Genomic DNA, 23,378 nt, shown 5'->3' with positions numbered 1-23,378 from the left:
TGGACAGCAATGCCTATCTTTTCTCAGTCCTCCCTTGGAAACTACCATTAACTGAAATAAATACTCAGAACCTGGTGCTGTTTTATGTTCTTGCTTCTGGGAGAATCTATATCATTTACAGAGTGGAGGTATACAGAAAGGAGGTGTACCATTTACTTAACAGATATCCCAGTGGGGGGAAAAAGTCATTTTATTTAGATGAGGCACTTTCAATGTATGTGTTTGTGGTGGTGGTAGTGGGGTGTGTGTGTGTGTGTGTGTGTGTGTGTGTGCACGCACATGTGCATGGCGAATAGTGGAAGTGGTGCAGGATAATAAATATTTTGAGGGTGAAGGAACACTCTCCTGAGCTGGCAGGAGGGTGTGGCAGCAATGTACAGAGCCTAGGAGTAGAGTCCAGGGATGAAGAGGTGGGTTCAAGGCTGGCTTGGAGGCTGAGGTGTCCCCTTCAGCACAAGAAGCCAAAGAAATTGGAGGAGCGAGGGGGTGGGCCCACAAGCATGGGCATCTGGTTCTTGTGGGTGATCTTGATCTGGAAGGGAAGGGGGCATGTTCAGAGGTAGGACCTGGTTCTTTGGGGCTGGAGCAGTAGAGATTTTGGGGAAAATCTATGGAGTTCAGAGGGGTTACCAGGGTCCTAGAGAGGCCATGGCAGGAAGGCCAGGGGCTAAGAAATCAGGATTTGGGAGGAATGGTTCACAGGGGAACTTCAGACATTGGGAAAGGGTAGAGAAGCGATGGAATGGAGATTTAGGATCCATGAAGCCTGAGGGTTCAATTCTGAGCAGGCATAGGTAATACTCACTGTACAGGGTGTCTGCATCCAGGGTTCTCCATCAATTTGCATGGGAAGGGTTTTTGTGGTGCTGTGGGAGGCCAAGGCAGATTGGTGGAGATTTCTTTACCAACTGAATACCAAAACTCTTTCTTGGCTTGGTTTTGAGACCCTTTGTTACTGAGGAAAATCTCCTAGTACAGCTCCTTCCTACCATCCCCATGACCCTTCTGCTCTCCTGGCCCTACTCCTTCCCTCAGAGCCCCTGGCCAGAGTTTTCCTTACTGGAAGGTGATTTCAGAGCACTTGGCCAGCCGATGTCCAGCATTCTTGAGCTTGGTATAAATCTGGCCCATCTCAATTGCACCCTCCAGCCCTACCACTTCCAGCCGCTTGTCGCTTAGGTCTGGAGGTGGGAAGCAAGGAGATAAGGTTTGCAGAAGCAGGGTGCCTCCAAAGGGAGCCACACCTTCCCCTGGGTCCTGCCCACTCAGTTCCCAAGGCTGCTCCTCTCACCTGGTACACAGGTTTTCAGGATATCAGGGTCGGTGATGACTTTAGCTGCAGCGCCCAAGGCCTGGTTGATCCCATGGATATCTCCATGGGGTTTCTTCGTATCACCCCAGAGATTGGAACCACCATGCATGCTAGGGATGTTCAGCACTGCGATACCTTCTAGGGACAGGTTGCTCAGATCCAGTGGTTTCCCACAGATCTGAGAAGGGGGAGAGCACAAATCATGGCATAATCATGGATGTGAGCCCTCCCTCCACCAGATGACAAACTGCGAAGGCCAGGAGTTGGAGGTTTACAAAGGGTGGCAGGAAATAGGCACCACCATGCATGTGCCTGGTGGCACATGCCACCTGGGAAATCGGGATTGGACAGCTGGGGGGGTCAAAGTACATGTTCAAGAATAGGGGAAGTTTCTGAAGGTTCCTGTGGAGGGGGAAACAAAGTTATAACAAGCTGAAAAGCATGTAGGATCGGGTCTCATCACACCTACCTCAACTGTTAAAGACTCCTCCAGCCTTTTGCATGTTGAGAAGATGGATTCAGAAGTGGCGAATTCGAAATACCATAGCTTGTTCTTCATTCTGTATGACCCGAAAGAAGGCCCAATAGGGAGAGGACAAGTTACACAAGTGTTGGCAGAAGAAGGCTAAGAGACAGGGAAAGACATCAACCTCTCAGGGAAAGGATGGCCTTGGTTGAGCAGCTTCCTAGAGGTGCCACTGCCTATCTAAGTGCTCTGAGTCAAACTTGGCCAGGAGCGCCCAAGTGGTTCAGTCAATTAAGCATCCTCCTTTGGCTCAGGTCATGATCTTGTGGTCCGTGAGTTTGAGCCTCACATCAGCCTCTGTGCTGACAGCTCAGAGCCTGGATCCTGCTTTGGATTCTGTGTCTCCCTCTCTCTCTGCCCCTCCCCAACTTGCACTCTGTCTGTCTGTCTCTCTCAAAAATAAATAAACACTAAAAAATAAATTAAAAAAAAAAAACAAAACCATGGGGTGCCTGGGTGGCTCAGTTGGTTAAGAGTCTGACTTTGGCTCAGGTCATGATCTCACAGTTTTTGAGTTGGAGCCCCACATGGGGCTCTAAGTTAGGCTCTGTGCTGAGAGCTCAGAGCCTAGAACTTGCTTCAGATTCTGTGTCTCCCTCTCTCTCTCTCCCCCTCCCCTCTCTCATGCTCTCTCTCTCCTTCAAAAATAAATAAACATTAAAAAAATTAAAAACAAAAAAACAAAAAAACTTGGCCATAACCTGGTCCCTGCCACTGTGGATGTCCGCACCCACCCTCCTTTCCCTTACCTGCTGTTGAACTTCTCAGGATATTTCTCTCGCATGATGTGGAATCGGTGAGCAATAGAGGCATCCTGGGGAGAATTCAGGGCATGTAAGATCAGAGGCCTGCCTCTTCTCTCAGCACAGAATACTCTCTCTTTAACTTCCCCATTTGGCACCAGTATGTCCCATGTTCTTTTCTTGCAACTCACACCACTGTACCCCACCCCTCATTTCCCTGTGTCACAGCCCCTTTAACTTCTACCTTCTCTTTCTAACTAGCTCTAGCCTTTCCCTTCTTAGCCCCTACTTCCTCCCTAGCCCCCATACCCCACTCCACTGACCACACCAATGGAGAAGTAGTTATTGATGATTTGAAAGGGGACTGGGTCACTCTTTTCTTCAGTTTGTTGAGGTATCACCTCCACGGACCACCGATCCATATGTACCACCTTACTCATCTCTAAATCCTTGAGGATCTTCCCCAAATTCTGTCCCTCATATCCTAAGGATGGGGAAGAAGATAGGTTAGTACTGAGCCCTGGGTCTCAGAGGGCCCTCTTCTTAGCTCCCAGCCCCACAACTTCCCAGAGATCCTCTGCCCTAGTTCTGCAGACCCTCCTAGCTCTAGCCAGTGAAGGGGCAGGGTGCTTGGTCAGAGCTCCCATGGGCCATTCTCTCTTTCTTTTTATGTAAGCTCTGCACCCAATGTGGGGCTCAAACTCATGACCATAAGACCAAGAGTCGCATGCTCTATCGGCTGATCCAGCCAGATACCCCTCCCATGGACCAATCTTAAGGTCAGCCCCTTGCTGGCCCTTTTCTCCACACTGTCATGGAGAGTGAATCTTGCCAATGTATATATGAATCTAACAATAACATCAAATTAGGGGTGCCTGGGTGGCTCAGTCAGTTAAGCATCTGACTTCGGCTCAGGTCATGATCTCATGGTTTGTGAGTTTGAGTCCCATGTCAGGCTATGTGCTGACAGCTCAGAGCCTGGAGCCTGCTTTGGATTTTGTGTCTCCCTGTCTCTCTGCTTCTCCCCTGCTCATGCTCTGTCTCTCTCTCTCTCTCAAAAATAAATAAACATTAAAAAAATAAAAAAAAAGCAATAACACCAAATTCATCTGAAAGATTAATAAAACAGCCAAGAAAATACAAACTTCTGGGGCTCCTGGGTGGCTCAGTCAGTTAGGTGTCCAACTTCGGCTCAGGTCATGATCTCATGGTTTGTGAGTTCGAGCCCCATGTCAGGCTCTGTGCTGACAGCTCAGAGTATGGAGCCTGCTTTGGATTCTGTGTCTCCCTCTCTCTCTGCCTCTCCCCCACTTGTACTCTGTCTCTGTCTCTCTGTCTGTCTCTCTTTCAAAAATAAAGAAAATGTAGGGGCGCCTGGGTGGCGCAGTCGGTTAAGCGTCCGACTTCAGCCAGGTCACGATCTCGCGGTCCGTGAGTTCAAGCCCCGCGTCGGGCTCTGGGCTGATGGCTCAGAGCCTGGAGCCTGTTTCCGATTCTGTGTCTCCCTCTCTCTCTGCCCCTCCCCCATTCATGCTCTGTCTCTCTCTGTCCCAAAAATAAATAAACGTTGAAAAAAAAATTTTAAAAAAAGAAAAAAAAACAAAAATAAAGAAAATGTAAAAAAAATTAAAAAAAAGGAAATATAAACTGCTGAAAAAGATGAGTGATGAATAAGGATTCTCTTTCTCTCTCTCATGCTTCCTTTCCCTATTCTACCAGAGAGAACACAATATGAAGCAGTGGTATTTAAACACTGTGATACTGACACAGTGAATAGAATAAAAAGTTCAATACTAAAGAACAGAGTGTCCAGAAATAGACTCAAGTATATAAGTGAATTTAGTATATGATTACATTTCAAAGACATGGGAGAAAAGATAGACTATTCAATAAAAAAAGGTGCTGGATTGGGGCACCTGAGTGGCTCAGTCATTTGGGCATCCAACTCTTGATTTCGGCTCAGGTCATGATCTTACGGTCACGGGGTCAAGCCCTGCCTCATGCTCTGCACTGAGCTCACGCAGAGCCTGCTTGGGATTCTCTCTTTCCCTCTGCCCCTCTTCCCTGCTCTCTCTCTAAGATTAAAAAAAATAAGGTGCTGGATGTAGATGTCACTCTTACACCAAAATTAATTCAAGATGGGTCAAATAATTTATTTAAAATTTTTTTTAATGTTTATGTATTTTTGAGAGAGAGAGAAAGAATGTAAGCAGAGCAGGGACAGAGAGAATGAGTGACACAGAATTTGAAGCAGGCATCAGGCTCTGAGCTGTTAGGGCAGAGCCCATGGGCTCGAACTCACCAACTGTGAGATCATGACCTAAGCCGAAGTCAGATGCTCAACCGACTGAATGACCCAGGTGCCCCAAGACAGGTCAAAGAATTTAAATGTAAAAAACATTGCCTGGGTGGCTCAGTCGGTTGAGCGTCAGACTTCAGCTCAGGTCATGATCTTATGGTTCATAGGTTCAAGCCCTATGTTGGGCTCTGTGCTGACAGCTCCAAGTCTGGAGTCTGCTTCAGATTCTGTATCTCCCTCCTTCTCTCTCTGCCTCTCCCCTGCTTGCACTCTGTCTCTCAAAAATGCATAAACATGAAAAAAAATTTAAATGTAAAAAAATGAAGCCGAATTTGTTCTAGCAGAAAACATGAGTGAATGTTTTTGTCCTCTTTGAGTGGAAAAGTCCTTTCTAAAGCATAATACAAAACAGGGAGCCAAAATGTCGAAGACTGATAAATACAATTATATTAAAATTTAAAACTTCTGTATGGTTAAATAAACACACACCGAAAAAAAGATACAAACTGGGGAAAAATATCTACAGCACATATAACAGACTAACTTCCCCAACATTCAAAAAAATACTTATAAATCACTAAATCTAAAAAGTTAGTAGAATATGGGCAAATAACACAAATAAGCCAATCACAGAAGAGATACAAATGACCAATATGCACATTAAAGACACTCAGTATTGCTAATAATTAAAAGAAATGTGAATTAGAACAATTAGTTAACTTTTGTTGCCTATCAAATTGACAAAATGTATAGAGACTGAGAACACCAAGTGTTAATGAAATTATGAATAAGCCAGCACTCTTATTTGCTGTTAGTTGGAGCATAAATTGATCTTTATTTTTGGAAGGCAATTTGGCAATTTTTATCCAAATGTTATCCAATTTTATGAAAATACTTTGATGCAGCAATTTCACTTTTAGGATTTCTCTTATAGAAACAAACACACATGTGAACAGAGATGTGTGTACAAGGGTGTTTGCTGAGGTACTGTCTAAGACAGCACAAAATTGGAAACAATCTAAATGTCCTTCGGCAGGGGAAGGTTATATAAATTTTGGCAAATTCATGCCAAGAAATAATGTGTAGCCATTGAATATAAAATGTAATCTGTGTGTATTAACATGGAAAGATCCCAAGACATTATTTAATGAAAAAAGAAGTCCCAGAACAATCTCTGTAGTATGATCCCATTTATGTTTGTTTAAAAGTTGTGTGTGTATGTGTGTATGTGCGTGTGTATGCATGCATGTAAAAACAGGAAAATGAGTGCAAGAAAAGAAACAGTGGTTATCTCTGGGGAGGCACATGGAATTTGGTGGGGAGTAGGGGGAGGAGACCTATATGTGAAAACATACATTTTACTTTTAAAGTCTTTACAATGAGAATGTACTGATATATTATTTGTGTAACTTTTATTTTTTTTTTAGTGTTTATATATTTATTTTTGAAAGAAAGAGAGAAAAGCAGAGAGAGAGGGAGACAGAGAATCCCAAGCAGGCTCTGCACTGTCAGCTCACAGCCCCATGCGGGGCTTGAACTCACAAACTGTGAAATCATGACCTAAATTGAAATCAAGAGTCTAATGCTTAACCGACTAAGACACCCAGGTGACGCTCATTTGTGTAAGTTTTAAAAAGAAAATAACTAGTAAAATGTAAAATGTTCATACTCTTTGAGCTGGCAATTCTACTTCTAGAAATATTTCCTAGAGAAATGGAATGCTACTCTGTAATAAAAAGAGTGAGGTAAACCTGACTATATTGAAATATAAGGATAACCACGATGAATGGTTTAGTTAAAACAAAGAAGAAAAACATCATCAATAGAAAGATCTTTTTAAGTACATATGAGTATGTCTGGAAAGAAAAACATGGAAGAATAGATTCCAAAACTTTAGGAAGTAGATTACAGGGAATTTTCTTGGCATGTATATCTGAAATGTTTGAATTGTTTTTTTACCACAATCATGTATTATTTTTGTAATCAGGGGAAAAAAACGATTAAAAAAAGTAAGTATCCACTTCCTCACATTCCACTGATAGTTCAGTTCACTGTAATTTGCCTTTCCCGATGCCACCCCGCTGAAACTGTTTTGGCCAAGATTGCCAATAATTCCTGCCAAAACCAACAGTATATCTTTAGTTCTCATTTTTAACTCATGAAACTCCTCACTTGGCCTCTAAAATACCATTCTCTAAGCTACAGAGGACCCTCTCTGACTGTTTCTTCTTAGTGTCTGTGGCAGGCAGAATAATGGTCCCTCAAATATGTCTGAATCCTTTTTCTTTTTTAAAGATTTTATGTATGTATATATGTATGAACATATATATGTATGTATGTAGTTGCTACACCCAATGTGGGGCTTAAAACTACAACCCTGAGATCAAGGTTGCATGCTTTACTGACTGAGCCAGCCAGGTGCCCCAAAGATGTCCACATTCTAATCTCTGGAATCTGTGAACATGTTGCCTTACAAAGCAAAAGAGACTTTGCCAATGGGATTAAATTAAGTTTTTTTGTTTTGTTTTGTTTTGTTTTAAGTAAGCTCTGCACCCAACATGGGGCTTAAACTCATGACCTGGAGATCAAGAGTTGCATGCTGTACCAACTGAACCACCCAGGTGCCCCTAAATTAAGGATTTTTAAATGGGGGAGATTATCCTTGATTATCTGGGCAAGACCAATATAATCACAGGGATCCTTCTAAGTGAAAGAGGAAGGCGAGAAAGAAGACTCATGGAAAGGGATGTGACAATGGAAGCAGAGGTTGTAGTGATAACGTTGCTGGTTGGAAGCTGGGCCATGAACCCAGGAATACAGGCAGCTTCTAGAAACTGGAAAAGTCAAGGCAAAGAATTCTCTCCTAGAGCTTCTAGAAAAAACACAACCTTTCCCAATCAATACCTTGATTCTAGTGCAGTGGGACCTATTTGGATTTCTGACCTCCAGAACTGTAAGATGATAAACCTGTGTTGTTTTAAGCCACTGCTCATGGTGATTTGTTGCAGCAACAATAGTACATGAACACAGACTTCTTTAATAATGCATCTTCCTCTGCTTAACTGTTAAATAGGATGTTTTACTAGGGTGTTCCAACCTTGTCCATCTTCTCTTTTCACCTCTTTCCTCAGGTAACTCATCTACTCTCAGGATGTCAATTACCTCCTAGAAACAGATGATTCTCAAATGTGTATCTTCCTAACATCTGTTTGTAACTACCCACCACACATCTCCATCTCCTCCACATGCTCCACTGACACCTCAAGTTAACGTGCCCAAACTGAATTGATCTTCCTTAAACTGGTCCTCCTCCTATATTCTCTGTGTTAAATGGCATCCCACATGCTCAGTTCACAAACCTAGAAAATGTCCTAAGACTCCTCCACAACCCATTAGTTACAAGTACTGTGGTTTCTACCTCATGAACTGCACTGCTGTTGCCTTTGCTTTGGTGTTCAGCATCTCTTGACCAGACTATTGCAATGTAGGTAATTTTCTATCCTGATTCCTTCCTCCAATCCATCCTCCACAGAGCTCCCACTGTGGTACTTCTTTCATCTCTTCTTCGAGTCTTATGATTTTTTTCAATATCAACACAAATTTTCATTAGTGTGGTATTTATATCATTATTTCATGATTTAGATTGAATTGCCAGAAACTTCTATGAGAGTCTCATTTGCAGAACGCACAGTGAAGACCCCAAATATACAATTTCAGAGGGTCTAATATTGTAAGTAAAACCAAAGTTAGATATTGAAGATTTAAAAACTGGCTTGGGGTGCCTGGCTGGCTCAGGTGGTAGAGCGTGCAACTCTTTGTCTCGGGGTTGTAAGTTTCAGCTCTACATTGGGTGTAGAGATTGCTTAAAAATACGATCTTTAAACATAAAATAAAATAAAATATAAAATAAAATAAAAACTGGCTCCCAAAGCTGGTCATATAGTTTATATACAAGATTTAGATTATCATATACACTCAGAGAGGGGCGCCTGGCTGGCTCAGTTAGAGGGCATGCAACTCTTGGTCACGGGGTTGTGAGTTTGAGCCCCACGTTGGGTGTAGAGATTGCTTAAATAGATAAAACTTTAAAAAATAGAAATGTAAAAACCAGTATGCACTCAGAGATATTTTTACATTCTGAAATAATATTTTATATACACAGGAATTTTTATTATATAGAGAGAATGTAATTTATAGATATACCTATTTTCTCTTTGAGTTACATTTTTCATGAGTTCAAGTGTTCCCCATGGTTCAGGGTTTGCACATTCAAATGCCTCAGTGGCTAGAAAGGTAAAGTGAATGAGTGAATAGCAGGGAGCTAAAAAGTGGTGAACTGAAGAACATATGACCTACTCCTCAGAAATAACCAAAGTTTAAAAAATTTAACACACTTCCAGGCAAGCTATGCAAAACAATATTAATCGTTTCTGTAGGCCGTCTGCTCTCAGTCTCTGGCAGGGTAAAATTAAAAACTTCTCAGCACAGCATTCATGACCCTCCATAATCTGCACCCTATTCAACTCAGTCTTTCCCTTCCCCATTCCCCACCTTGCACTGCATGTCCCAGTCATAATCAATGACTCACACTTTCCCTGACGGAGGCACTACCATGCTATTTGGTGGCTCTTCTGGTCTTACACAACTCCTTCCACCTAGAATGCCTTTCACTGTCCTTAGCAGTCCCCTATTCCAGAATCTTCTGCATGATCTCAGAACTGGACTCTGAATCCAACAGCCTCAAACCAAGACACCTCAAACTCAACCTGTCCCACCCTGGCCTCTCTATCTACCAATATCATCCCTCAAACTCTTTCTGTTTGAACGGAAAAAGAGACTAGAAATCAAAGACTATATTTAAGAGACTGTTGCAATTGACTTGGGAAGAAATGATTATGAGTGAACGAATGACCTCTGATTAATTGGTTGATTGATGGAATGAATCATGGCCAAGTTCCCTGCTAGCTCCATCACTAAGCATCTGACTTAGCTCTTATACAATCTTTCTTATTCTCACATTGTCCTCCCCTACCTCCATATTCCTTGATTCTCTGAGTCCTAAAAGTTGGTTGGGAGAAACAGAAGGATATTTTTAGGTATACAGGGAAGGGAACTGTCACCCCTGACCCTTCTAGGTTCAGACTGTGGTCCTTGCTTCTTCCAAAGCTTTCTTCCCTTGGGACAATCCACTTTGGTAACATCCCATCTGTGCCTCTCTTCTTCCCCAACGCTCTTTCTACAACAGATGCCTAGACACCTTATCCATGTGCTTTTTTCTTCCTACCCAACTCCCCCTAATTCCCGGGAAAACAATTTCTAATCACTTACCTCCTCCCCATCTTAGGCAACGAGCCAGATCATTTCCAGTGCCCAGGGGCAACACGGCAACAGGGGGCACAACTGGTAAGTTGGCTTTGTCTAGGGAGGCAGGTCAGGAGATGGATGGAGGGAGTTAGCTCTAGAAGGCCAATGCCCCGGTACCCTTCCCAGAGCCTCTCCCTGCACTGACCTATGGTTTCTAGAATCCAGCCTACTGTGCCATCTCCACCACACACCAAAATCCGGTAACCAGGAACATCTCTGAAGAATCTGAGCCTGAGATAAAAGGTAAGAGAGAAGATGAGGAAGGACAATAGGACCGAGGCTACCAACTCCTGGATGGGCAGATTACTTCTTATATTTCATTCCTTATGACCCCCTTTCCCTTTGTCAAAAGACTTGTTTCTATTAAGGGCAGAGAAAAAATACAATGGGGAAAGTTATAGACACTCCCCAGTGGTTAGGGAGAAACTGGTATCTATTTTGTTTTTAACATTTGTTAATGTTTATTTATTTTGAGAGAGAGAGAGCAAGCCGGGGAGGAGCAGAGAGAGAGGGAGACAGAGAACCTCAAGCAGGCTCTGTTGCTGTCAGCACAAAGCCCAACATGGGGCTCAAACCCATGAACTGTGAGATCATGACCTGAGCTGAAACCAAGAGTTGGAGGCTTAACCCACTGAGCCACATTTATGTTTTGACAGCACAGCAAAGATGAATCAGGGAAGTCAGAGATGGGGGATACCCAGTGATGCTAATAAAGGCAGCATTCTGAATTCTGGTTTCTTGAGGTCCCCTAGCCCTGCCCTTCCAACATGTACTCTTTTCTGCTCTCCCCCAACATACACAAGCAGACACATACAAACACTGTGATATAGCCCCTAACCTATACTCACCCTGGCTCAGGACCATCTTTTAGGAGGTTGAACACCTGTCGAGGGTTTAGTAGATACTGGAATTTCCAAAGCACCCTGTGTGAGGGAAAAAGGAAAGTTCAAGGCGGGGTATGGATATTCTGTACTCTACCCTTTTGATGTCCTCCTCAAGTACATCCCCTCCATATACACAGAATTCCCAACCTCTGTCGGTCCTCCTTCCCCATCTTAGAAGACCCAGTATATCTCTTCTCACCTCTCCCCCTGCTTCCCGCCACTCTTAGGGTTGACAAAGACCAGAAGTGGGTGGGTGTTAGAAACAGGGTCAATCTGAATTTGGGGAAAAAACAAAGATAAGGAAAACAGGGTTTTGTCAGAGTTAAGATAGACCCTGGAGACAGGGGCAGAAGGCTGACATTCCCCCACAATGCTTCCCCCTCCCCTACCACGGTGGGGCTTCTGGAGAACAGGCACCATTCCCCAGGTTTCCCACTTAATTTCCTCCCATGAGGGCTCCAGCCAAGAAAAACCCACCCCCAACATGTACCCGCAGAGCCTCAAAGGTGCTCAAACTTAAATCATCTGTGGTCTTCTGGCTTGCTTTGTTAATTTTACGCTCCTGTCCAGAGGCCTAGAAAGGGAGGGAAGCAAAGAGAAGGAAAACTGGATTGTGTGTGAATCCCTAAACAGATGAGAGTCTGACTTGAATCCTAAAAGGTATAGGCTCTCTGCTCTAAACGGCATGGTGTGTGGGGGGGGTGGGGAGGGCTTAAATCAGGGAAGCACCCTTCCTGCCCCCTCCTAGGCACTGCCCAAGGGTCTCACCAGGACGCTGGGATAGATGGACGATGGAGGCAGGATGTGATCCCGGAGCAGCCCACAGTCACACTCATGACCCATGGTTTGCAGGCAGTCATCATGAATCTGAAAGACAAGGTGGGCATGCAGACAGCATGGAGAGAACCCCAACACCTCTCAACTTGAGGGCCTAGTGCTGGAAAGAGAGCCCTTGGGAGCAAGGGCAACGGTGGCTGCCAGGAAGATGCAGTCAGGGAGGCCAGTGCAGAGAGGGCAGTTTAGGAAGGGGCCCCAAGGCATAGGCTGGAGGACAGCTCCCAAACTGACCTCTAGGTGGCACCACACACAATGCAGTCCGACCAGACTGTGGTAAATGCGGATCTTTTTCTGACAGCGGTCACATCGGCCAGACTCACAGCCTCCTCTCACCCACACATGTGATTGGACCTTGGGGAGAAAGGCAATCCCTTGTCTGAGAGAGTCTGAGCAGAGACTAGTGGAAGGGCTTGAGGGCAGCAAGTGGCCAAGGCCTAGGGCAAGGGCCAGGATGCAGGTGGTAATGGGGTGGTTATGGGATCACTCACACCAATGTCCTTCCGGGACTTGGCATAGGTGCTGACTTCACAAGGCAAGGCCTTCATGGCACACTGGTCATGAACGACGTACTTACAGACTGGGCAAGAAGGAAGAAGGTCAGAGCCTTAGCTGCAGCCCCTCCCTCTATTTCCTCCTTACCTGGGTGTAAGGCGGGATCATTCACTGAAACAAGACGTATAAGCCCTTGCTGTGAGAGTGTGGTAGAGAATTAAAGTTTGAGGTGGGGGCTCACCTCCAAGACCCGTGCCTTTTTCTCACTCTTCCCCATAAAAAAGCAATTGCTACCACATGCCTACCCCCACTCTTTCCAAATGCCAGGAACTCAGCTGAAAGATGCAAAGGAGGCCCAGATTTAATAATAGATAATAATAATAATAATAATAGCAGCTAATTTTTACTGTAGACTCAATAATATGTACACGCACCTTGTGAACTACTCTTCGTGCATCAACTTATGTAATGCTCACAATTACCTCATTTTTAGTTTAAAACCTCATTTTAAATTGAGGCTTAAAGAAGTTATGTGGCTATGTCATACACCTTAAACTAACGTAACATTATGTGTCAACTGTATTTCAAGAAAGAAAGAGAAAAAGAAGGAAGGAAGGAAGGAAGGAAGGAAGGAAGGAAGGAAGGAAGGAAGGAAAGAAAGAAAGAAAGGAAGGAAGGAAGTGTATGGCTTTCCCACATAACTAGTCAATGTCAGAACCCAGGATTCAAACCCAGCTCTCTCTAAGTTCAAAGCACCATGTCCTGCAGATAGCCAGGGTGCCCCTCTGCTCCCACACTCCCAGGCCCCATCACTCACGGTTACAGCTCAACCCCTGTTTGCCAAGACCAATGCTTGACTCGCACAGGTTGCAGTAGACTGGTCGGGGGAACCTCTTGGGTCTCCACATGTGTTGCCCATTGTCCTTCAGAGTCTGGGAGGGCACAACAGATGTAAAGAGTGTCTAAGCCCTTAGAGGGCCAGCCTCTGGCAAACACATCCCAGAGCAGCTATCCTACCCATCCTCACAAGTCTCTCCTACTCACCATCTCCAGACCCAGTAGCACTAGCAGTGGCACGGTGGTGGCCCCAGCCCGGAGCCACTCAGCTAGGGAGACAGAGCCGCTGCCATCATAGTCAATCTCTTTCATCATCTCCTGAAGAATCTGAGCAGAGAATGGAGGGGACTTTTAGTGTGAATGGACTCTCAGATCTGACACTTCTCGGTGCTGCCCCCTAGGCAATCCAGCCCACTGCTATCCTAGCCCAGGGAACCGAGCTGCCTTCAGAAAAGGGGTAAGGTAGATATAGGACTCACCAGGGAAAAGGCACAAGGAGGGACATTAAGGAAAAACCGCCTTACCGGCCTCAGCTCAGACACATCCCAATCCAGGTATTCAGCTACTCGCATCATCTGTATGATGATTCTGTCCACTTCCTGGGGGCCAAAAGGTAAGAGCCACAGCCATATCCCACCTCCTTACCACCATTCAACTCTTCTCTAGAAATCAGGGTTCCTGGGTTCCACCCCGAGAGCCACCTCTCATTCTCAGGTGTCTCTGCCAAGTAAACGAGTGTCTATGTGTTTTGGTATGTTTGCAAGGCAGCCCCCAATTCATGTCTCTAGCCTCTACTTTTAGGAGGCAGGAGCTGGGGACCCACTCCCAAATTTAGTCCTGGAGGATTTGACTTATCCCTCTAGCTTCCTCTGCTTCTTAAGGATCTTGGAAGAGTTGGGACAGGAGGGCACAGACAAATGGACACATACTCCCTTGGCCAGCATACAGGTCCCCCAACTCACTGAGCTGTCCAGGATCCCATTTCTGTCCGTGTCGTACAGCTTGAAGGTGACTGTGGGGTGTTTTAGGGGGGCCAGGGTCAGTTTGTGAGGGATACCAAAAAAATTAATAACAGAATACAGGAATAATAAAGACATGGGAGAGAACTTTTAGATGAAAAGCCCAGAGCCTGGTGCTGGGACTGAGAAAGGAGACAAAAAAGGAGGGGAAACAGGCCTGGATTCCGCTCTTGGTGAATCTAGTTGGGGAGACAACACGCACCTCCCACAACCCAAGAACACCCCCAGGATACCCACATTAAAGCATACAGGACATGGGAACTGGGATAACTATGATAGATGGCATTAGGTATAGGAGTCTGGGGGAACAGAGGAAATGGGTCCATTCTCTGGCCCCATCTTTGTCTGGCCCCGTGAGCCCTTAGGAATCCTGAAAACATAGGGGAAAGAAGGCTGGAGAACACCTCCTCTTCCCTCTCCTTTCTTCCCCTCTTCCAGTCCAGGATTACAACTCACATTCTAGCTTGTCTTCTGGCCGGCCACCCTCCAGAAGGGAAAAGTAGCAGGAGACATCACTGAGACATACCAGATCTGGTTACAGAAAGTACAGCATTTCTGAGGCTGGGGCTCTCTCCACCGTGGCTCTTCTCTTTGCCTTTGTTCCAACTCTTCCCTTTAACTTTCCTCCCTCCAGTTCCCAGACCAGCATGGCTATCCTCTACCTCTTTTCCCCAACCCTGCCCCCAACACGTGACTCAGTTCAACTCTCACCCCGACACTCATACTAATTTCAGTTTTCTTTTGGAAGCCCAGCCCTGTCCCACCTACATGATCATACCATTTTTCACAGTGTCTTCTAAACAGTGACCCGTCTTGAAGGATTCAAACAGTGCCAGACTTAGGTGATTGGGAACATTATCTGCTTCCAGATAGACTTTCAAAAATTGCTGGAATCCCTTGTACCCAATGGCCTATGATGAGAACAAGCATTACCCTAGGAAGTATGCAGGATGGGAGTTGAGGACTGAAGAATTAGGAGTAGTGAGGACAGAGACAGTAAGTTGCAGAGCCAAGAAGCATCCAAGGCAGAAATATAGTTTCTTCTCAAGGCTGAGTACTGAATCAGAATCTCTTGCTTTGTCCTATAGCAATAGCTGTAGTAACAGTGGACACAGGGGTATCTAGAGGGAGGATAGCAAGGGGTGGGCCCAGAATAATCACTGGAAATTGGGGATCCCAGTGGGATAACAAAATCAAAGATGGGAGGGGTTGGTCAAGGAGAGGATTTCCCAGATGTCACTCACATCTCCTTGGAGATATTCAGCCATTTCGCCATCCTCGAAGAGCTTTAGGACATCACTGACCTTTTGGGTGGAGTCTAGGGTGTGAAGAGGATGAAAGAAGTGCATTAGTCTGGTTTGGTTCTCCCTGCCCTCTGCCAGAGTCCCACCCAGACATCCAACAGGAAAAAAAGAGTAAAGTAAGATAAAGAAAGAAGAATTCCAAGAAGAAACACAGAAATGCACAGAGAAATACCGCGAGGATAACATTTCAGATGCTCCAGAGCGGTACCTCTCTTTACATCTTTTCTCTGAGACTTGGGGCAGGCTGTTAAGGTTCAGAGAAGGTGGGTAGAAAGTTGAGACCGCAGATGTCTCCCCATCTCTCTCTCCCCCCTTTCCCATGCCTATGGCTGGCTTTGGGCTGCTGGGGAAACTCGGGGAAGCAGGGATGTGGAGCAGGGATTCTCTGGGGTAAGTCTGCCGAACTTGAGGACTGAGAGGAAGACTCACATTCCATGTACTTCTGCAGCTGGGCAAAATCACTGGGGCTTATTTGGCCCCTCTCCTTGGCCATCTTTCTTTTATTCTGAAGGAGGGCCACAAAGATGACTTGGTAATACCTCTGCCTGGACCTCTGCTTCCAAGGGTAACTCTGGAGGGAGATGGCAAGAGTATGTGGTGGGAAGAGCCAGCTGTCTTCGTCTTTGCTTCTGTCTGCTCCGTTCATTGTCCACTCCTACTCTTACTTCTGTTCTTTCCTTTTCTCTGAGTCCCTCCCCAGTCTCTTCCTTTCCCCGTGTAGCTCTCCCATGTGTCTGTCTCTCCCTTACAGAGTCTGTCCTATGTCTCTGTTTCTCTGACTCATCTCTGACTCTTTCCCCTCCATTTCTGGATCCTTCTCCAGCTTTCTGATTTCTCCCCCAATCTGTCCCAATCCATCTCCCACTCTCCCCACACACTCATTATCCTCCCCCCACCCTCCCCAACTCCCACTCCTTCACCCCCCCATCGCTTTCCCAGTCTATGTATGTCTCTGTGGGTGTGTCCCTGTCCCTCTCCTGTTTCTACCCTTTCTCCCACCACCCCCAGTCTTTGCAGTCTCTTCTGAGCCTGCTCCCTCTCCCATCTCGCATCCCTCAGTCCCGGCCCTTCTGCCTTTGCGGCCGTTCCCACAGCGGCTGTGGCACGCCTCCCCGGCCACGATCCCATCTTGCTCTGCCTCGGGCCTCGGGCCTCAGCACTACTCACCCGCCCACTTCCCGAACCACCCACGCCCCTCAACGACCTCTAGCGCTTTTGACGCGCGACACAGAACCAGCTCTGGCCGTGTCCTCAGCCCTGGCCCCGCCTCGCCTGAGTCCCGCAGAGCTCTACCGGGGAAGGGCGGGGACCCCAGGCTGGCGCGCGACTGGAAGGAGGTAGGAGAAGTCTCTGAACATCTATCCATCTGGCCTCCCAGTTCTAGGAGGGTTGAGCTGAGTGCAGGAGTCTCAGATTCAGGTTTTTCCTTACACCCTGCTAGATTACCAGTGTTTAGGGAGCCCTAACTTACAGCCTTGGGACCCAGGGACCCTCACGTGGATCATGCTGACCACTGACAACAAGGGCCAAGTCGCAGAGGGCAACTTGGCTTGAAGATTCAATAACAGCAATAACAGTTATATCTTACATTAGTATAGTATAGCACTGTCTAGGAGTCAGCAAAACTAGGGTTAGTCATATCTGGGTCCCATCCTTAGATCTGGTACTGCTGTGTGATTTGGACAAATTATATCTGTAAAATGGGAAGAATGATACCTATCTGTCACAGTTGTGAGTATGAAGTTAAATCCTGTATGAAAAGTACCAGCGTAACACCTGCATATAGAAGGCCTACAGGAAATGGTAGCTCTCACTGCACTAACAATTATAATCAAATCCCATGAGATAAGAAATTACTGGTAGAGCCATTCCACACACGAAGAAACTGGAGTTTGAAGAGGTTGGGACTTCCCAAGGCAGGTGGTAAGTGGAGGAGTCAAAGCTCTCTCTACCCCAAAAACCACATGATGGGGCCCCTGCCTCTCCCTGTCCTCCTCTTGTTCTACTCTCCCCTCCACATACTGCCTTCTTCTAATCTCACTGCCCTCCTTTCTGTTCCTTAAGCCAAGTTCTTCCCTGCTCAGGGCCATGAGACTTACTGTTCTCTCTGCCTAGAACATCCTTTCCCTTCTTGGCAGAGCTGACTTCTTTGCCTAAGCTGAAATGTCAGCTTCTTCAAGAGACCTTCCCTGATCATTCTCTCCTAAAGTAGGCCCCCCCCCTTTGCACAGCACTCTCCTTTGTTCCCTTCATAGTACTTATTATCGCACACAGAAACTATCTTGCTAATTTATTTGCTTCTTTGTTTACTGTTCGCCTTCCACAAGGGCAAGAACTTGTAAATTCCACAAGGGCAGGAACTTGTCAGTGTTGTTCACCACTATATCCCCAATACCTTGACCGGCGCTCAACATGTTGTAGGTGCTCCATATTGGTTGTACAAATAGTAGTGTAAAGTTAGGGAGCCATATGTTGGAAATGCTAGTCCAAATATGGTTAAATGGGATTCCATAGTGTCCGTCCTGACAGGGGAATATGAAACAATTTGGAACACATTTAGGAGGTGCTTGGTAGATATTTGTTAAATGAACGAATGATGCTAAAAAGCACTTATTGTGGCACTCCATCTAGGGCTCCTGCCTCCCCTCTGCCCACTCATTTAGGGTTAGTTGGGTAAGGCTCAAGGAGGCAGTTAGGGCCTACAAGAATTTCCTTTCTGATGGTGCAAGAATCTTCTCTGCAGCCTCTGCCCTTGGGACATCTCTGCTGTCCCTGTCTATGTAGTATACCATTCCTGTTCTGAGGTTCTCTGGGAACAATAAGAAGGGAGTTCTGGGACACTGATATTCTGGGGAAAAGGACTCCACCCATCTGGCTCTTTTCAATGACTATAATCCAACTTCTATTGCCAACAGATCTAATGAATACATAATAGTGTTAGGGTTAATTGGGCCTGTATGGCTTAATTAGCCTCTCTGATTACCCCTGGGGATTCTTAAATGGCTCCAAGATTCTAGGAAATGAAATCTGAGAGAGAAAGTGACAAGGAGAGAGCAAAGGAGGGACGATGAACAGGAAAGAGGACATGTCTCTCTTTTCACAATGACCCTTCCTAGCCCCCCCCCCCACATCTTATATGTAGTTTTTAGTACAGCTTAAGAGAATGGATGTTTTAATTATACAGGCATGGATTAGAATCCTAGCTCTTGGGTGAGTTATTTCATCTTCCTGAACCTGTTTCCTCATTGGTAAAATGGGTACATAGAGAAATCAGTCACAGCATGGAGATTAAGTAAGATAATACATGCAATATACTTAGCAAACGGCATGGCACAGAAGAAGAACTCAGTAAATGTTAGCTATTCTTGTCGTTGCTGTTATTGTTGTTGTTGTAGTTATATGAGGGTGGTACACAGAGAAACACATCTGGAAATTAGGAAAAATGATGTCTTTGACACAGGAAGGCATAAATTCTAAGGACTCCCAGCAGCAGTGAAGCCCAGTTGTACACTTGCCCTTATTGTGTCATTTCAGGCACAGACATGTAGTATTAGGATACTGCACTTTGCCTTTGGGAGGGTGAGGAGGTGGCGAGAAACTAGACCATCAGGGTCCAAGGATACCTCTGGGCTGGGACCTTGGACATAAGGGCTCCTGGTATCTTTTCAGTTGTCCTCTTGACTTCCCTCACTGAAAGTTTGGCTGCCCCTGTTGCCGAATCGCAATAAACTATAGGATCCTGGACCCTAGAGCTGGAACAAATCCAATTTTGTCCTACCTGCTCCATACTAACCCTGAGGCTATAACCTGGGCTAGTCTAGGCGAATGCCAGGGCTGGGAGGGTGGGGTCGGTCTGCTGCCCGCCTGCCAGCTCTTTGTGACTCACCCTTCCCTTCCCTCCCCTGGCTTCCCTGCCCGCCCCTACCAACCTGGGGTGAGAAAGTAAGTTGACTTGGAGGCAGAGAATCCTAGAACATATTCAGAGCTGGGAGGTACCAACTCTCACATTTTACAGAGCAAGAAACTGAGGCCCAGTCAGAGAGCCACTCTCGCAGGGACACCCAGACTCTAGACCTCCATTAAATCTCAGAGCCTCTGTTTTCTAGATCTTATTTTAAACAGTAAACACTAAAATTGCTGGTAACCAAGAGGTACATATGATTTCCAAGGCCAGTGCAAACATTTAAAATTTCCTTTTTCACTTCAACATTCATCACTCCCATTTCAAGTCATATAGATTTACCATTACTGAAGAATGAGCTATGTCCCCAGAACATTCAGGCTGACCCAGCAAGGAACCCCAAGCAGCAAGCCCAGGCCTGATTACCTAGACTTCGGAATCCCTTAACCACACCAGGGCCTGCACCCTCCTCCTCTTTCCCAGGACTGACGGAGGGTCTATTCTTTCCTGCCCATCCCTGCTACAAGTCAGTGCCCCCTGCCCCCCAAGGAATCATTTGGCTTGAAGTCCCAAAATTCGGTAAGCCTACATACATCTTGCAGATGGGAGTGTTGACTGATTAAGGGGTGGTGTGTGTGTGTGTGTGTGTGTGTGTGTGTGTGTGTGTACGCGCTCGGGAGCCTGCATGTGTCAATGTGTAGTACAGGAGGAAGTTACGATGTTGGCATGGTTGGGGGATGTGGGCTCAAACGTTCTGAGGCTGAGGAGATGCCCAGTAATAATCACATTTCTTCCTCAGTGAGGTTCATTTCCCCCCATTTAAAGGTGAAAAGTGGGATTCAGATCCAGGTAGTTTCAGAAACTTCCCGGTGACAGGTGTGGAAAGGACGGGGTGGGAAGTTGGGGACCAGGAGGCCAAACAAGAATCCTTCTGCACCCATGCAGTGTTGTGAAGGTTCCAAAACGGACTTTGCTTCCATTCGGGTCCCCAGGAGCCGAGCTTCACCATCCCTCCGAATGAGCAGGAGGGATGGAGGGGAAGGTCTGGGGGAGACGCTGCCTGCGGGGCTCTGGCCCATTCTCCCGCTGCCCCCCGAGTCCTGGCGCAAACCCTTCTAGCTACCCGCTCCAGCTGTCAGGCTTCCTCCTTCTCGGCCCAGCAGCCCTACCCCAGCCCGAGCAGCGGCCCCTCCCGCGGCCCCCGCCCCCTCCTGCTCCGGTGGGAGGGAGGGAGGCGCGGGGGGCTCGCGGGGTCTCTACCTTGCCTGCGGAGGGCGCGCGGTGGGAGCTGAAGCGCGGCGCGGGAGCTGGAGCCCGAGCTGGGCTGGAGGGGACGGACCAGGCAGGCGCGGCTGCCGCGAGGCCGCCCCGTTCCTGACGACACAGCTGCCCGCCCCCGACCCCGGCCGGCCCGCCTGCGCCCAATCCCGGCGCCCCCAACTCCGGGAACTCCAGTCTGGAGAGCTCCCTGTTTCCAGCTCGCCAAGCCTGATCTTCCCACCTCCCCAATATCTGTAGGGCTCTGGTCTGCGCCACTTTCTCCACATCCTGCACTTCTCATCTTCCCGCCTCGGGACAGCTCGGTTTCTATCCATCTGCCCTTTTTTCTAATCATTCACAGCCTCTCCCCTCATCCCAACCCTGGGAGGCCAACATAGGGGGCGGGGCCGATGATGGCACAGCTTGGCAGCGGCACACCTAGGCGACGTCTAACCCTCTCCCAGTTGCTGCCATCTGGGGGACTTCCCTTCCCAACTCTTTTCCATCCTCCATTGACCGAATTCATACTCAAAAGATCCCACAGCAGCAAGCCCAGAGTCCCAGACTCTACATCCTGACACACAAACGCCTCCCTCCTCCCATGGGCTCTGCACTGCTTAACAGTGTTTGAGGCCTACCTTTACCTCTAGTTTCCTCACCTCCCTAAAACCCAAACCCCAGATGGCTCAGACTTGTTTTCCCCAATGTAAGTACACCTCCTTGTCTCAAGACTCACGGCCTTCCCTTAATTCTGGGGTGGTTTAGGTGCAAAGGGAACTCTGGTCTGTGTCCACTCTTTCTCCATGCCCTAACCCTCCCATTTTACCTGCTGGCCCTGGCAGGTGGTGTAGAAGACCCTGGCCAAACGTAAGGTTGAAAGAAGATCCTTTCAGCAGTTCCTGTCTGGAAACTTCTGAAGTTAAGGCTCTTAGGGCAGCATGGATGATGGTGAGGCTGGTAGTGCAAGGGAGATAGACAGAGGCCTAGGACTAACTGGTAGGAACTGGGGACCCAGGCATCCTGCTCCTTGGCCCCGCCCCAACCCAGGCTAACCCCTCCTAACCCTCATTGAAGTAGGGCACAGTAACAAGGGCTTGATTTCCTGGAATCTTTCCTCTTAACAGCTGGTGGTAGAAGAGAGGGGGAGGGGAAAGCTCTGACTGGAAGCCTGTGCGTGTGTGGTGTATATATGTTGTGTATGTGCGCGCGCGCGCGCGCGCACACACACACACACACACACACACACACACACACACAGTATATACATACTTTTGGTGGGGGTTGGAGAGGAGAAGGAATGAATACATGAGGCCCTCTAGTGGAAACAGAGGGATCTAAGCAGTTCTTGCTTGTTTCCAGACAGGCTTGTTGGAAGAGAGTCCTCCATTTTTATCAGAAATATAGCTGCTGAGTAATAGGGTTTGGGAGTACTGTTGCATCTGAAAATCTGAGGGAGATGAAAGGGATTGGAGAAAGTCTGTCTCTCTGCTCCTGTCTCCCAGTCTTAAAAAGACAAGGGCCCTGCCACTCCCCATCCTTTATCCACCCCCCCCTTTTTTTCAATATTTTATTTTTAACTAATCTCCACACCCAATGTGGGACTTGAATTTACAACCCCAAGACCAAATGTTGCATGCTCCACCCACTGAGGCAGCCAAGCACCCCTATCTCCCCTTCTTATACGACCTCTTTAGTCATAAGGAGTCAAGAGCACTTTTGAAGGCCCACTATGCACCAGGTCCTGTACTTAGTTCTGTAGGACAGCCAAAGACACAGTCCAGCTTAAGGACTGCACCAATGAGTAGCTTGGGTGTGTGTGTGTGTGTGTGTGTGTGTAAAGCCTTACGACTCTAAGCCATCATAAACAAACAATATAAGAAAGCACAAGTCCCATACTACCTTTTCCAGTTTTCTGCTCCTGGACCCTTCATCTAGAAATTCTGGAATGATACCAAGCCTAAGGCACTCAGCTTTCCTTGCAAATATCACTAGCAGTGATACCATCCTACATATGACCTGTGTTTTTCATTCCATCATCCTCAGTTATGTCCTTGCTTGAAGTTAAATTGTTCCTCTAAAGACCTCTTTTTTTTTGAGACTTCAAAGTGGAGCATAGGGTGATCTCTAATAAGGAATAAAGTGAAACCAGTCATACTCTAGGCTTCTTTGTGTCTTCTTTAGGATCTCTACTCCATCATACATACCTCGTCAGTTATTGGTGGGGATGGGAGGGGAAGAAAGGCCCAGAAACTTCTAAGGAGGAGGCGTATAATGCCTACTGTTCCAGGTGCTCATTTCTTTAACCAACCACATCATAAAAATCAGAAAGAAAGAAACCGCAATGAACAAAGGAAAAGGAAAAAACAACAGCTTTGTTCTCCCCAGGCTCTTCTTTCTCCTCTTCCTTCTCAGGGTGTATGTGTGTGTGTGTGTGGGGGGGGCACATCCGGGGCCCAGGGCTGGGTCCTAGGCAGGTTTGCCGGGCAGACAACTGAGTTTCACTTCCTGTCAACCCCAGAGCTGAGGCAAGACATCAGGGGGCATGGTGGGGGTTGGGAGGGGGGGGGTTGTGCTGGGTAGTCAACTGGGGCCACTTTAGG

The 23,378-nt window shown here is 46.8% G+C and overlaps 1 protein-coding gene across 3 annotated transcripts; it reads right to left on the bottom strand.

Annotated features, from left to right (window-relative positions):
* Positions 1-172: 172 nt before the first annotated feature.
* Positions 173-21,779, bottom strand: DGKA (diacylglycerol kinase alpha). Of its 3 annotated transcripts, none has more exons than XM_047065323.1 (24): positions 21,605-21,779; positions 16,047-16,188; positions 15,558-15,631; positions 15,092-15,224; positions 14,770-14,844; positions 14,257-14,306; positions 13,819-13,893; positions 13,502-13,621; positions 13,275-13,389; positions 12,454-12,542; positions 12,197-12,316; positions 11,897-11,995; positions 11,619-11,702; positions 11,328-11,401; positions 11,093-11,167; positions 10,390-10,475; positions 10,209-10,298; positions 2,905-3,065; positions 2,588-2,652; positions 1,782-1,872; positions 1,292-1,490; positions 1,061-1,181; positions 806-866; positions 173-532 (listed from the first exon to the last, which is right to left on the bottom strand). In XM_047065323.1, exons 2-24 carry the CDS (start codon positions 16,108-16,110, stop codon positions 449-451), a joined length of 2,205 nt encoding a protein of 734 aa, XP_046921279.1. In that variant the 5' UTR covers positions 16,111-16,188; positions 21,605-21,779; the 3' UTR covers positions 173-448. The 3 variants fall into 3 exon arrangements, with proteins under 3 accessions (XP_046921279.1, XP_046921281.1, XP_046921280.1); XM_047065325.1 differs by lacking the exon at positions 21,605-21,779 and adding an exon at positions 20,779-20,834; XM_047065324.1 differs by lacking the exon at positions 16,047-16,188 and having other exon boundaries at positions 21,605-21,774.
* Between the last annotated feature and the right edge of the window lie 1,599 nt (positions 21,780-23,378).

Source organism: Lynx rufus, unplaced genomic scaffold (genome assembly GCF_022079265.1).
Source record: "Lynx rufus isolate CCGP_SWC_20201006 ecotype Redwood Valley unplaced genomic scaffold, mLynRuf1.p SCAF_7, whole genome shotgun sequence".
NCBI classification, from domain to species: domain Eukaryota; kingdom Metazoa; phylum Chordata; class Mammalia; order Carnivora; family Felidae; genus Lynx; species Lynx rufus.
This window is presented reverse-complemented; position numbering and strand designations above follow the sequence as displayed.

Coding starts and splice junctions, on each gene's coding strand:
- DGKA (XM_047065323.1), bottom strand. CDS start 16,110: ATGGCCAAGGAGAGGGGCCAAATAAGCCCCAGTGATTTTGCCCAGCTG. Junction 11,168..11,327: donor GGCGGGAAGCAGGGGGAGAG/GTGAGAAGAGAT, acceptor TCCCTCACACAG/GGTGCTTTGGAAATTCCAGT. Junction 533..805: donor GGATGCAGACACCCTGTACA/GTGAGTATTACC, acceptor CTTCCCTTCCAG/ATCAAGATCACCCACAAGAA.